At 40.7% G+C, this 14,553-nt stretch overlaps 4 protein-coding genes and 2 long non-coding RNA genes across 11 annotated transcripts; 2 read left to right on the top strand and 4 right to left on the bottom strand.

The window, feature by feature from the left end:
• Position 1: 1 nt before the first annotated feature.
• On the bottom strand, positions 2-1,782 carry LOC116927562 (WW domain-containing protein C660.06). The gene is made up of 3 exons (XM_032934600.2): positions 1,234-1,782; positions 539-1,171; positions 2-474 (listed from the first exon to the last, which is right to left on the bottom strand). Exons 1-3 carry the CDS (start codon positions 1,243-1,245, stop codon positions 97-99), a joined length of 1,023 nt encoding a protein of 340 aa, XP_032790491.1. The 5' UTR covers positions 1,246-1,782; the 3' UTR covers positions 2-96.
• A 146-nt stretch (positions 1,783-1,928) lies between these two features.
• Positions 1,929-2,794, bottom strand: LOC116927581 (mediator of RNA polymerase II transcription subunit 29). The gene is made up of 3 exons (XM_032934614.2): positions 2,480-2,794; positions 2,355-2,416; positions 1,929-2,289 (listed from the first exon to the last, which is right to left on the bottom strand). Exons 1-3 carry the CDS (start codon positions 2,792-2,794, stop codon positions 1,998-2,000), a joined length of 669 nt encoding a protein of 222 aa, XP_032790505.2. The 3' UTR covers positions 1,929-1,997.
• Positions 2,795-2,890: 96 nt separating this feature from the next.
• LOC123477515 lies at positions 2,891-3,296 on the top strand. The gene is made up of 2 exons (XR_006652655.1): positions 2,891-3,024; positions 3,159-3,296. It is a non-coding gene; the product is annotated as an uncharacterized LOC123477515 (long non-coding RNA).
• A 92-nt stretch (positions 3,297-3,388) lies between these two features.
• LOC116927553 (conserved oligomeric Golgi complex subunit 6) lies at positions 3,389-6,320 on the bottom strand. Its single transcript, XM_032934589.2, has 12 exons — positions 6,091-6,320; positions 5,925-6,035; positions 5,825-5,858; positions 5,630-5,759; positions 5,215-5,565; positions 5,014-5,141; positions 4,855-4,947; positions 4,627-4,787; positions 4,338-4,565; positions 4,109-4,270; positions 3,889-4,053; positions 3,389-3,830 (listed from the first exon to the last, which is right to left on the bottom strand). The coding sequence occupies exons 1-12, from the start codon at positions 6,169-6,171 to the stop codon at positions 3,603-3,605; spliced, it is 1,872 nt and encodes a 623-aa protein (XP_032790480.1). The 5' UTR covers positions 6,172-6,320; the 3' UTR covers positions 3,389-3,602.
• Positions 6,321-6,417: 97 nt separating this feature from the next.
• On the top strand, positions 6,418-14,553 carry LOC116927543 (methionine--tRNA ligase, cytoplasmic). 5 transcript variants are annotated; one of them, XR_006652611.1, is made up of 17 exons: positions 6,418-6,901; positions 6,965-7,093; positions 7,262-7,321; positions 7,426-7,520; positions 8,581-8,711; positions 8,782-8,971; positions 9,041-9,130; positions 9,219-9,405; positions 9,476-9,640; positions 9,712-9,925; positions 10,003-10,216; positions 10,280-10,889; positions 10,996-11,202; positions 11,281-11,551; positions 11,817-12,661; positions 12,759-13,158; positions 13,220-14,553. XR_006652611.1 is itself a non-coding variant. In XM_032934580.2 (14 exons), the coding sequence occupies exons 1-14, from the start codon at positions 6,560-6,562 to the stop codon at positions 11,452-11,454; spliced, it is 2,808 nt and encodes a 935-aa protein (XP_032790471.2). In that variant the 5' UTR covers positions 6,418-6,559; the 3' UTR covers positions 11,455-11,571. The 5 variants fall into 5 exon arrangements, 1 of the variants encoding a protein (XP_032790471.2); XR_006652609.1 differs by having other exon boundaries at positions 11,817-12,685; XR_006652614.1 differs by lacking the exons at positions 12,759-13,158; positions 13,220-14,553 and having other exon boundaries at positions 11,817-12,273; positions 12,430-12,686.
• LOC116927592 lies at positions 7,397-8,482 on the bottom strand. Of its 2 annotated transcripts, XR_004396656.2 has the most exons (3): positions 8,218-8,482; positions 7,676-8,092; positions 7,397-7,601 (listed from the first exon to the last, which is right to left on the bottom strand). It is a non-coding gene; the product is annotated as an uncharacterized LOC116927592 (long non-coding RNA). The 2 variants fall into 2 exon arrangements; XR_006652671.1 differs by having other exon boundaries at positions 7,397-8,092.

The following is a 14,553-nucleotide window of genomic DNA, read 5'->3' as shown; positions in this document are numbered from 1 at the left end:
GTTTTGAACAATGGTATTTTATTGAAATGGACGCAATATAATGCTAAAAATTTGCGTCACATTTTATGTAAGATAAATTCGCTTTCTTTCAAGCCTTTAATAAGGTTTGGCGCTAAAGGCACCTGAATCAGAATAGCTTCCAGATGAACCAGGAAGATCATTTCCATGGTTTCCTTGATCGTGGAAAGCAAGTGGTAGTTGTCCAACGGTCCCGCCGCCAATACCACCACCGTTTCCTAATCCTGGAGAGTAGCTTCCTTCATTGCTTGGGTATTGGGCCTGACCTTGATATTGGACGTCAGCGGTATAGCCGTTCAATGGATCTGCCTTAAAGTCCACAGTTTGAAGTCGGCCATCTGGGAGCTGCACGAAATAGCGTCCACTGACTTGGTTACCGTCGCTCGATTGCGAGTGCCCAAAGTTATTGCCGTATTCATTTACGTTATATTGAAAATGATAAGGCATTCCCGCGTTCTATCAAAATAATTGTTTCCTTAGTTTCTCATAATTCACAGGAAAAAAACAAATCTAAGCTTACAGAGTTTCCACCGTAACCCCCTTGAGAAGCACCGCTGTATCCTGGAGCTGCTCCATGCGCTCCTCCGTGGGATCCAGTCTGGCCACCAGGCAAACCGGAATGACCACCAAACGAGTTCGGGTAACCACCAGGAGATCCAGGTTGACCACCAGGAGATCCAGGTTGACCTCCGAAAGATGCATATTGCCCTCCAAACGAACCAGGCTGGCCAGCAAACGAAGCGGACTGTACTCCGAATGCAGATTGTCCTCCAAAGGCACTCTGTTGCCCACCATATGATCCAGGGTGTCCAACGTTGCTTATGCCCAAGCCGAATCCACTAGCTCCGCCTAGATTAGTTTGGCCCGTCGGCCCATTGAAATTTCGCACGGAGGAACCCAACCCGGCTCCTCCAACACTACCGTATGCAGGAGCACCTGGTCCAGCTGAATCCAATCCATTCTCAGGAAATGATCTTTCAACGGCTTTGTTTGAAGAACCGACAGAGGATCGAATCGTTTTTAACGCATGCGAGTGATGCTTGCCATGGCCGAAAGACTCCAAACTGGAATGGTCACGCTTGAATTCGCTGGCAATCGGGTTCATTCTAGCAGCCGTTGCCAAGCAAAAAAGAGCAGGTAGGATAATAAAAGCCTGCAATGTAAAATCCTTTACTTTAGTGTAGTTAGTGAAATGGGTTGGAGAATAAAAATTACCTTGAGAAACATCTTGTTGTTGGTCGAAGTCGAAATGTGACTGGATACCTTATCGTTGAATTTTCTCGCTTATAAATGCGAAAGACGATGAGAGAAATCAGTTCGACAGACGACCGACAGAAGCATTCATCAGCTTCCTATTCCAGATGTGGGTTTTTGTTGCACTCGAAGTGGGGGAGAAATTTGAGCCGCTTAGAAACGCTGACGTAATTCATCAAGAATAGCGGCTTTCAAGTTGTTTTTTTTTTTATCTCTTAGCTCAATTCTTTTGCTTTATTTGAATGTCATGCTCGTCAACGTGCATTCATGAGTGCTCTTGAAGTCAATATTGATTGATAGAATCAGCTAACATTTGATGCAAACGTGCTTTTCCAGGGTATTTCCGGGAGTCGGGATAAGAGTAAAACGTATTTTACTACCTGACGCTAGCATCAAAATGTAAGTAAGTTGAAAAAAAAACCTAACTTCAGTGGAATATCTATTTAGGGAATATAGAAAGCCTGCGAAAGCAGGAAATCACAAAGACGATAACTACTATTGTGAAAAAAACCAAGTCACGAGGGAATTCAGCTTGGAAGATCACGCGTTCCCGAACAATAAACTAGCGGTATCTTCCTCACGATTGCCAGTTACGCGCGACAGCCGCACTTTCCACTGAAGTTACAGAAATTGCAATAATCACATTGTTTGCGAAATAGTTCACCAAACAAATGTATTTTTAGTACAAAAAAGAAAAGCAAATTGTCATATGACGGATAATTTGTTTAATCATTAGAGAGGTTCTGGGCAGCATCATTTAGAGTATCTATTACATCCTTAACATATGCTACTTGGGTTTTAGCTACCCCAACATAGTTGGGATAAGAAATGATTTCCTGACTAACAACAGGTTCTTGTCTTACCACAGAAACTTGAGATGGGACATGTCGTTGGCTGGTGCTAACCTGGGAGGCACACCCAATGGCAGCTTGAAGATTGAGTTCTATTTGGTCACAAATGGAATAGAACTCCTCCAGCTGTTTGTCAAAGCGAAGTATATTAGCTTCTGTTCCTTTCCTGCATGGAAAGGAAAAGCATAAAATACATTCATGACAAAGGCCAACATTAAAGTTGAGACTTACATAGTTCCAAAATCTATCATGCCATTCTGATTAAAATTCTGAGCAGCTGTCTTAAAACTTGCCTGTCAAATTTCAATAATTATTATCATATGACTCCATGCTGAACTTAAAAAATCTGATATTACTATTAAGCTCTCTTTGAGTGGCCAAAGAAGTGTTTTGACTTTTGCAATGTGATCAAGCTTTTGTTGTTCGGTAGTTGGATGGGGGGCAGATGGGTTGGGCATACTTGGATTTGCTGCTACCTGTTGAGTTGGAACTAAGGGTTGCTGTTGCTGATGCTGCAACATTTGTTGAGGATTATTATTCCCTGATGCCTGCTGCTGTTGTTGCTGCTGCTGCTGTTGCTGCTGCTGTTGAAGAAGCTGCTGCTGCTGTAGCGGGGTCATATTCATCATTCCTCCTTGATTTGACATACCGGACATGTGCATAGCCATCATGGGCAGAAAGTCCTTCTAAACTTTTTCAGAAGATTTGTCCAAAGTTGACTAATCGGAGCCACTTAAGATGAGATTTTAGACGTATAACTTTAAAAGATGAGATCACCGTTCATAAAACTTTGTAGTTGTATTCACGTAGTCTGCTTCGCTACCATGACTACGAGTACGAACTGTCGTCTGCCAATTACTGGATTGAATTTTGTAACTCGAAGTGCACGAAACTGTTATAGGTATAAATTATCCAATACTATCTGAATTAGAGATTGATCTTCTGTAGTCCTATTGCCTATTTAGAATCGTTTAAATATCCCTTTCATTAAGTGTTACGAACTTTTATTTCTGTATTTGTTGGCGTTTATGTAAGGATGGCGGAAGGCTTATCTTGGGCACAAAAATTGTCAAGATTCACCAAGAAGAACATCGTTATGATCGTGATGGTGCCTACAATGGTATCGATACATTGGGGGTGGACGAAGCTTCAAGAAATTGAGCGATTCGTCCCCAAAAATGAGAAGATGGAACTTCCTATCCTTAGGGTATGTCATTCAGTGTTCAGAAGTAGAATTTTTATATTAGTTTACTGAATCTGAAAGATCTCTATCCTTGTTTTGTATTTCATCCAAACAGGGAATAAAGACTTTAACAGAGACAACAAGTTCAGCCACACCAGAACAAAGAGATGTTAAATAGTATCCAACAATGTAAAGATCATTTGTTTATCCATGTTGTACTGAGACCATATCTTAAACATATTAAAGGGTTTAGAAAACATACTGTTAATCATAAGTTGCACAAACCCTTTGAAGAATCATGCAAGTAAATTTCTCACTTGCTGAGGTGTCCGTGGCATAATACTAGAGGGATTCTCATAACAGTTAGCTGGATTGTGAACAGCATCAAATAGTTGCTCATAGATTGAGAGAACAGTGTCTAGAGCTCGTCGTTGAATGGTTTTCCTATGAGAGCCACTGATCAACAATTTCCACTGTGCGAGTTGCAAAGCGTCCGGTGCGCCTAGCAGGGCATCTAGCTTCACCTGAACAAAAATTACTGTTTGAAAACTACTCTTAAGTTTACAGAATGTGGAAAAATACCAGAAATGACTGTAAACTAGAAGAGTCCATGCCTGGAATGTTGGACAATAATTCCCCATCACCTTGATTTTGCAAAAGAGTGCAGACTGGACCTAATCCCAGACTATGAATTAGGCTGGTAGCCTGCTCATTACTCAGAAGAGCTAACTGATTCTCCATCAACCCCTATAAATAAGGAAAGTATGCAGCAATGCTCTAAAATTGTTAATGTCAAAGCTACTTGTAGATTCTCCAAACGTTCTTCGACATGTTCGTAAAGCGAAAGGGAAGAGTGAATCTGATAAACGCAATTGAGGGTGTAAGCAGCTTGATCAACCCTTGGAAGTCGACCGGCAGTATCTTCAATCAAATGCAATAAGGGATCCAATACTCTGCTTACCACCTACCAATTATATAATAAAATTACCACTGATTTTATAAAGTAGAATTTGAAAATGAAAGACTTATACATCAGAAACGTCAGAGGGTTTCGCATCTACTATATGTCCTCCTGAAAGAACATCCCGTAATAAATTCAACAGTTGATTGACCCCGAGAGAAGGACTTAAATCTTGACTGGGCGGTTGAATTCGTTCCAAAAGTCTTTGGACGTGGGACTCCAAAGAGGTTAAAAATGTATGGTGGCATTGATCGAATATATCATTCAGTGTTTCGATTAATGCACTATTTGGCACAACCTAAAACCAAAGGGAAAATTACATAACAGTTCAAAAAAATTTAAACCGAACAAACGATAACCTCTCCGATAGTATTAAGATAAAATCGGATTAATCCAGACAACGTGTGTAGTGCAGCAGGGCCAATGTCAGGCGATATTACTTGTTCTAAGCGCAACCGCAAGGGACGGCAAACACCTTCGGTGATATTTGCTAAGGCACCTTTTACCAATTCGCTGATGTCTATTGAAAACAAAATTATAAGAAGCTCACTACCGCCAATTCAAAACATGTGTAACAAGGTACTGACCCGATTTGTCACAGCCTTTAAGCAGGGCTTGGGCATTTTCCTTTTCGGTTGGAGTCATCTGGTGTAACCAAGCGAGCATGTCTCCCACATAACCTAAGGTCAGACAAACAAGCAGATTGGTGATAAATACTTAGCAGTTGATTTAGGTTGTATGCTTACGTGCAGGATCATGGGCATGGAGCTCAATTGGTCGAGGTGTTCCGTGTGGCCCACCGACAGTTAAGGCATCGAGAAATGATCTCGCAACTAGCCCACGGCGAACGGTACAGTATTCATCAACTACGTATCTTCATTTATGCGTACAAATAATTACGATTATTAATGCTTGTTCATAATTAGTAAGGAAATTTGTCAACTTACTTAAGCAAAACGGGCCGGTCTTGCAGGCACGAGATGGCTTGCGTCAAAAGTATATTTGAATCAGGTGAATCAATGTTTCTACATTGATTTTGCGTCCACCGATAAAGTCTTTCAAGTGCCGTCTCTTGAAAGGATGCCATTTGTTCCATGATTTCAAAAACCGTAATTTGATGACCGCTTTGTAAGAGCAGCTTACACTGTTGATGAATATGCTTAGACTTCCTAAATGCTGTAAAGAATTCGGCGGTGACTGAACGATCAAAGCTCTGCAGCTCAGTCATTTCGGCAGGCGTTAATTGGAAGCTTTCAATCATTTTGCTAGCCACCATCTGCTCCATACTTAGCTGATTACTAGGAATTATTATTAAAAATAAAATCATCATAAAATTTACAAGTTTTTAAAATGAAGATATACCTAGTTGTCTGAAAACTGGTCATTTGGGACATAAGCTGGTGTGTTCTCATTTTAACAGCAGCAAGCTTGGATGACATTCCTTTACAACTCTGATTCATGAATAATACTTGAGAATGCACATCATCAAGAGCTAGGACAAAGAAAAATTCACCTTCAGCCATGCACACAATATGAAACAGAGCTTCAAATGCTTACCTTCTTTGACTTGATGAAATGCTTTAAAAATATCCTATTTCAAAGATCAAATAAAAATATGCAGAATAATGTCAATGTATGACATGTACACATTTTGTACCTGATTTATTGCTAGGCTTCTTCCTTCAATCTCTCCTCGGAGGTTCCTACGAGTTCGAATACTGTTTTCGTTGAAAAATGTTGACAATTCTTTTAAAGCTTCAAGGGTGTCCTGTAAAAAGTTGCTGACAATTATGTTAAATGGCACAATAATAAAACTAATGTACTTTATCATTTTCAAATTGATTGTCCTGTATTTTTGCTAATTTCTTAGCTAAGGGGTTGGCTTTGTCTGTAGTTGATTCCATGGTCTCTCAAAAATTGTTAAGAGACAGGAAATGTTAGTTCCAGTGACAGTTGTTCTCGTCTGCTTTGTTGACACGTTGCAAACTGAAAGCGTTAGCTGCTTTGGGGCTGGGGAAGACCGAAGACGTTATCTTAGATTAGCCAATTACAGACTGTCTTATTGCGTCCGTTAATTGCAATGGTAAGCGCGGGAAGCAGCGTTATTACTATCCCTAGCGATTACTTGTTTGTTATAAATGTTACGCGTACATTCGTAATTCGGTACTATCGAGTAGTTAACCAATTATAGAAGTTTCTGATTAGACTAACCTTCAACTACAGACGACATAATCTAGCCGAAACTTTCGTCAGATCTTGACATGTGCTAGTATTTCGTATTTCATTTTAAAAATGAAACTGATTACACGTCCCAACGACTTCTCCGGTTTGAAAATTTTACTGGCATCTGAATTCCTAAATCTTCCCATCGAATTAGAAGTTACGCCATCAGCGGAGAAAACCGTACTCATCGTCAATGACGACTGCCAACTCTTCTCGTGTAACGCAGCTGTGTGGTATCTAGCTTGCCTGAGTGGCCAAAACAAAGTCAATTTACAGCAAGATAAATGGATGGACTGGGAAAGTACAACGCTACATCCTGAAATTCAGGCTTTTCTGAATAAACAACCCCAACAGCTCATCCCTACTCTAGAACATCTTGATAAGGCTACTCGAAACAAATTTCTCATCGGTGTAAGACAATATTGAATTGGTGGTGCTGATAGTTGCCACAATTTAACTATGTTTTTGTTACAGAATTCTTTGTCTGCAGCTGACATAGTCATTTTCTGTTCACTAATTGTGATTAGTGATTGCAAGTTCATGGCAAATTGCCCCAACGTAACCAAGTGGTTTAATAATATGTACACAAGTGCTCAATTCAAGGTAAATGTATTGAAATATTCCAATAGATGCAACATTTTAAGTAGAATATTATGAGGATATCTGTTGATGAGCAGAAGTCTTTGCCCAGTCTTAATCATAACCCAGAGAAATGTACATAATCTGTGGGCTATGTTAAACTGGACACAAACTAATGCTAATTATCTGTAGATTGCAGCCTCTAAATTGGACATCAAAATTAAGCAGACAGAACCAGATCAGTGTGAAGAGGTAAGTGAACCTAGTCAACGGACAAACTTTACCCAGTGACTGCAATAATTAAGTCTAATCTGGGCGAAGTTTACCTAGACTAATTCCAGATTTACGTTTTACAGGAAGAGGCGGCCATCAGTCTAGAAGACATTGAACACGCAGTCAAACATTGGAAAACAAGCAATATCAACAAACCTAAGCCAATTACTCATCCTGTGTAAGTAAAACTTTTGTTACGGTAGACATAGCGAAAATGGTGGATCCTGCTAGCCGAGCTTTAGGAATGATGATAAAAATCCTAAAGACCGAGCAACCAAGAGCACCAATTACGCATGAAACAAATTATGTAACTCGAATAATTCAATTGAATACTTGAGCACGTTGACGTGATAATGGCTGACATTATTCGACCCTACAATGAATACCCAGTGACTCCGTATAACTGGTCATACTAGATACATGTAGTGTCGAATAAAACAGCTTGAAATAAATCGTAGATGTATTGCCGAGTAGAAACAGAAGATGATTGAGAGCTGCTGTGCAGATGTCTCTGACAAAGTTAATGTAGTGAGAATACTGAGAGAGACAACGTTGAACTGATGAAATTCAAGTGGATGCGCTGGCTTTTTATTGTGTGAAAACCAAGTTGAGGGGATTGACCTTGGGTTAGGTCAGCCGAGGTCATACTGGGGGGGAAATATGCAGCCATTTTTTTTTGTTCTCTCTCTCTCCACCCTTCCTTTCGTTTCGTTTTCTGATGGGATAATGTGACCTTGCATTACCTAAATGCTGAGAAAAAGAGGGAGAAAAAGAGGGAGAAAAATTTTGAAACTTTAGAAAATCTCTCTCACCCTCTTCTTAAGTGAATTCTACTGATTATTCTACATTTTCAGTTGATTAATGACGCGCGTTACCGATTGAGCATTAACAGATAATTTAGTTTGGCTGTCTGGAAGATAAGTATACGCGCCATTTTTCACAAGGTTATGGCATGACCTTGCTTTAACGAAACAGCGATAAAGTGTAGGATCAGTATCCTTTACATTGTTCCTAACCGTTTAATGAATTAGCTATTGTCTGTCATCCAAGTTGAGACAGTTACACGTGTCTGTTGTTTCTTTAACATATCAAGACAGGCCAGACAGTTTGGACCGTTTACTGATCCCCTCGAGAAGCCGGTTTCCTAGTAATTGATAGAAAAAGATAAACACTCGCCTTAGTGACCATGTGTATTTACTGTAATTGCATCAAATAAAATGTCATATTTTTCGTTGTAGGTTACCGGTTGAAGGGGAACGAAATGTTCTAATCACGAGTGCCCTACCTTACGTGAATAATTTCCCACATTTGGGCAATATCATTGGCTGTGTCCTCTCTGCTGACGTCTTTGCTCGCTACTGCCGATTGCGTCAGTTACCTAGAAACCTTTTTAACTTGACTAACACATTATAAACCTGGTCTTACATGTTATTATGCAGGGAACTATAACACGCTGTACATTTGCGGGACGGACGAGTATGGCACTGCTACTGAAACCAAAGCATTGGAAGAAGGACTGACACCTCAGCAAATTTGTGATAAATACTTCAAGCTCCATGATGGAGTTTACAAGTGGTTTGATATCAGCTTTGACCATTTTGGACGTACTACTACTCCCAATCAAACAAAGTATTTGTTGTTAATTGTTACATGAACTCATAGTATGTTGCTAATCTACCTACTGCTTCTGTATTTCAGGATTGCTCAGGATATCTTTCTGAAACTGTATCGAAACAATTACTTGACAGAAGATACTATGGAACAGCTGTTGTGTGAGCATTGCAAAATGTAATCGTTTCTTGTTTTTATTCAGCGAGAAAAACAGCGTTTTTAGTGTCATTTCGTGAAATTCAATAGTTGCTTTCTTGCGTTTCAGATTTTTGGCTGATCGATTCGTGGAAGGTACTTGTCCCTTGTGTGGTTACGAGGATGCCAGAGGTGACCAATGCGACAAGTGCGGTAAGCTGGTTAATGCCGTTGAGCTTAAGTCACCAAGGTGCAAGATGTGTCGTCATGCTCCTGTGATCAAAACGTCAAAGCATCTCTTTCTCAATTTGCCTCTGGTAACATTAACCTTTTCTCCCATGTTGAGTAAGCAAATCCTACTATGAATGTATGATGTTTATTTCACAGCTTGAAGACAAATTGACGAGCTGGATGGATAGTGTGACCAGTGGTTGGACTCATAATGCCCGCGTTATTGCCAATTCCTGGGTGAAGGAAGGCTTGAAGCCACGCTGTATTACTCGTGACTTAAAGTGGGGCACCCCTGTCCCTCTTGAAGGATATACAGACAAGGTGACTAAAACTGTACTTGGGTATTTTTTGTTGCAACTCTTGTGGTATTCCTGGAATTTGTATCGAAACAGGTCTTTTACGTGTGGTTTGATGCACCCATTGGCTACCTTAGCATCACGGCTTGCTATACAGAAGAATGGGAACGCTGGTGGAAGAATCGCGAACAGGTCGTCCATTATGAATTCATGGCCAAGGACAATGTTCCCTTCCATTCTGTTGTTTTTCCGTCTTCGCAGCTCGGCACACACGATCCGTATACACTGGTCAATCATCTGGTTGCCACCGGTATGTTTTGAACATTCCGTCTGACTTGTATTTCCAGTCAGCCAATGGAATTTTAAAACTTTTTGTTGTTTCATTAGAGTATCTCAATTACGAGGATGGCAAGTTCTCAAAGAGTCGTGGAGTCGGGGTTTTTGGAAACAATGCCCAAGAAACTGGCATTCCAGCCGATGTCTGGCGATTTTACCTACTTTATGTCCGTCCGGAATCACAGGATTCAACTTTCTCGTGGTCTGATTTGATGGCCAAGAACAACACCGAATTGCTTAATAATCTAGGCAACTTTGCTAATCGGTAAAACCCAAAGGTATACTTTTGACATGTTTAACCGGCGTCTTATACTCCTTTACCTTCTAGTGCACTGAGTTTCTTGGAAAAAAATTATGGTTCCTGCGTTCCAGCCATGACGCTAGGACAAGAAGAAAAGATGTTGCTAGTCCGCATCAACCGCGAATTGAAGCAATACATCGCGCTCCTGGAGAATGCGAAATTGCGTGATGCTATTAAACCCATCTTCAGCATATCGCGTCTAGGCAATCAGTTGATGCAAGCCGCACAGCCATGGGTGTTGATTAAGAGTACGATAGAAGAGGAGAAGGCAAAGGCGGGCACAGTCATTGGGTTATGTGCCAACATAATTTGTCAGTTGTCGGTCATGTTACTCCCATACATGCCGAACCTGTCTGCGAAACTCCAGGAACAACTCGGTGTCGGACCAGACATCAACCATTTGATACCGGAATTTACTTGCCGTCTACCTGCTGGCCACCGAATCGGCAAGCCTGCTCCTTTATTCCAAAAAATAGAACAGGTCCAAATCGATGAATTAAAGAAGCGGTTCTCTGGCGCCCAAGTTGGATCTGCTTCTCCAGGGAATCCAGCCGTTGCTACTCCAGCCCCTCCGTTGGCAGAAGCCTCAAATACCCTTGAAACTCCAGAAAATCTGGCTCTGAAAGTGGCCCAGCAGGTTGGAATTCTTTGTTTTTGTTTTCTTTCCTTTTGTTTTGCTTTTTGTTTTCAAATTCTTATACCTCACCATTTTTTTAATTTTCGCTCGACCTCTCCTCCCCAAGGGTGACAAAGTGCGCCAATTGAAAGCTGCCAAGGCTGAGAAAGCTATTGTTACAGCTGCTGTAGCCGAACTGTTGGATTTGAAGAAAAGACTGGCAACTGCGGAAGAAGTAGCAACTAAGCAAACAAATGACACACCAGCTGCAACGACCGAGAAGCCTACACTGACAAATAGCGTTGAAAACCTGACCAAACAAGTTACCGAACAGGTTGAAGTTGAATTGATTGGTTGCTTCCGCTCGAATGCCTATTTTAATGAGGCTTGTGTAATTGTTTTCTATTTAAAGGGAGACAAAGTTCGTGGTCTGAAAACCACCAAAGCAGACAAAGCTTCAATCGATGCGGCCGTCGCCGTTCTCCTGGAATTGAAAAAACAACTTGCTCTAGCCGAAGGAAAAGATCCGGCTGAGAGCAGTGGTAATGCAACCGGTAAAAGCAAGAAGAAGGGACAACAAAAATAGTTTTTGGTGGTATTTTCCAACTACTCGGTCACGCTGCTTCTGGTCTTGGAGTATACAAGCGTTCTATTAAGGGAGGAAAAAAAAAATACATGGTCGGGTAAGACCGGTTGCAATCGATTAGTTTTCCTATTTAACTTCCTTCATGTGAGATTGCCAAGCTTTATTCCAATTTGGCGAACGTGGACTGATTGAGCTTTTTAATTGGTTTGTAAGTGAGTTTCTGGGTGAGTTCTTATGCAACGCCTTAATTCAGTTTGCGAACCGGTACCGATTAAGTACTCGTGTTGGATGCCCTTTAGCAACTAAGGAGGGAAAAGAATCTCGATTTTCTTTTTGTGTTAATTTTCATTGTAAATCGTTAGGAATTCGGCGTCCCTGTCTCCCAGAAAAGTTGACGGAATGAAAGAATTTATCGTAGTGGCTGTAGAACATCAAAAAGAAAGACAACAAAAATCCTGGACAATTGTGCTTGACAAACTTGGAGGATGCGTATCATTTCTATTCCATCATTTAAAACCTGAATATATCTCTGAATTATCGTAACGTGACACCCAGATAGACACATTTGGATGTTTTAGAAATATTTCGCTGGCAGGTTACATTCATAGATGGATTGCCGCAAACCTGCCGCCACGACCCGATGTTCCATGCTGCCTGTTCCAGAGCAAAAGCCAGCACGCTCGGATGCGTTTTCAACTCACGGAATGTAATCCTTTGGCCATTTTATAACGTGTTCATATTAGGGCCAATGATAATGGGGGAGGTGAAACTCTCACGGCGACAGATTTCATGACCATCTGCAGAAGAAAAAGGATGATGGTAATCAACTAATTCTTATTCACTCGAGAGCATCACCTGTAATCTTTTCAAACCACCGACTCGAACTCTTTGGTGACTCCTCTCTCTGCTTCATGCCGACTAATGCCAGTCTTGTTTCCCCGACTTGTTGTTGGTATGTTGAAATGCCGTTCCCAGACTAGTTTTTATTGAAAATACCTAAAAGGACAAAAGTGACCAAACTTGGTCAAGTCGCCAAATGAAATGCACGAGAAAGAATAATACCGCCCTCAACTGAAAGTGTGGTTCAACTTTGAATCTCTCTTTCCCATTGCTGGCTGCCATTTGATATGCTGGATTGATCAAGAAGTAACAAATGAGGTTAAATTAGGAATACAACTATGGAACTTGGCATCGATCATGTCTACTTGTAAGAAAAAATATGCGAGGACTGGTAACATCAGGTTTTACAATTCCTCTATTTTGCATTATAAGTTGTCTGTTTTTCATATTTCCAACTTATTAAGGACAAAAAAAAAGGGGGGACACTGAAAAGGCACTTGGAAAATCATCCCATGTTTACCAAAGAGTTTGGCGAAAAAAAATTTGGCAGAGACGCAAGGAAATGAATCCAGAAACGCAGGAAATTTTTTGTTCAAAATGAAATGGAATATCTGGGAAAACAAGAGGAATGTCATAAGATGTATTGCCCTTTCAAGATGTTTATCAAATTCATAGTAGTAATAACTCAAATTTCACACAAAACAAGTTGATATTCAATCGTGTCAACCAACTTCTACGTGGATCAGTGTAGGCGAGCATAATTCACTGTTTTTTATGCTAGTCAAGAAAGAAAAGCAGCTGTTTCTACGTTACTGCCTATAATCGTCAATCTTGAAACTTTATGTCTACGGCAGACATGTTGAGGTATTGATTTATAAGTTTGAAAATCGAATTGTGTGTTTATTGGAAAACGTTTTTTCGTCAGTGCTGAACCAATACGAAAATCACAGGACGGTACTGACAATGTTTGAGCTGTCTGAAGATGTTGATTGCCTACATTGTTGAAGGAACTCCATTTGGCAAAGACAAGGAACGAACCTTGTTTCATTCCTTTCGTTTTCTCGTTTCGATTAACTGTCCGAAGACACGACTGGTGGCGGATGAAAAGATAGCCTTTGTTAGTACTGAGCAGCCAGACTACGTATATATTTGACAAGGTTGAAGCATATCCAATTATCCATTCCTGCAGTTTTTCCCCGACCGTGCGACGATGGCTCCCGCAGACTGGATTCTCCACAAACCTTTCAACGAAAGAAAAAGGGAAGTACTTTTCTCGAAATGATGCAAACAATTCCATTGATTATTGAGCAATGACTCTGTTGGCCACCAGCGTCGTTATCAGTTGCAGAAACTACCCTCGCAGTAGTGTATGCAGGAATCGTACAATCAAGTAGATCCGGCCACCTAGACTAACCACATTCTCCAGCCCTCCGCTACCATTATATCTCGTCGCCTTAAAAAGGCTATTCAAATCAGTCGATGCTGGCTGCCATAAGAGACAAGGTGCATTTGTAGGAGCCAGTCAGCAGTCTATAAAGTGTACAAATTTCCAATCACCATGTACAGGGCCAGATATCTAAACCAAGGCCAAGGTAAAATCCGGCGAATGGCGAAACCATAGGCACTGAATTCGGGAGAGACAGAGAGAAACGAGAGACAAACTAAAAAGAAAAATGATATAATGCCAACTATCTTTGAAGAATATTTCTCCTCCAAAGCCGAAAGGCCGCATCCAGTCGCTCCATGTGTGCCTATATTGTGCTGACGCGACATTATTTGGTTGAGAATCAAAGGGAATGTTTGTTCTCGTTGCACAGAAACAAACAACGTTTTGAAAAAAGGAAAAAAGATGGGGAAAAAATCCATGTTCATTCGAGTCCTAGTGGCCTGTCAGTGACAGGTGACTTAGAAAACAATAGACTTTCTATGTGAGAAAGCAATAATCAATTTAAAAGGCCGTGCCTATTTTAAAAACAAACAAAACTATATTACGTAATGATGCAGCAGCCTTTTTGCCGGACTCGTATTTGATCAACTCATAGGAATCAACTCAACATTCCTTTGCAGCTTGTTTTACCTGTTTCTCGGGGCTTGTTAACGATTTTTTATCACGACATGTTTCTCAACGAAGCACATCCCACCACATTATTACTATCAGTTAGCAAGAAAGTGCGAATGATTATCGCGTGAGCTGGCATTTTGTTAGATCCTAAAATCCCAAGTGACGTATAGATTAATAAATAAAGATGCTGGACTGAG

Source organism: Daphnia magna, linkage group LG1 (genome assembly GCF_020631705.1).
Source record: "Daphnia magna isolate NIES linkage group LG1, ASM2063170v1.1, whole genome shotgun sequence".
Classification (NCBI taxonomy): Eukaryota; Metazoa; Arthropoda; class Branchiopoda; order Diplostraca; family Daphniidae; genus Daphnia; species Daphnia magna.
This window is presented reverse-complemented; position numbering and strand designations above follow the sequence as displayed.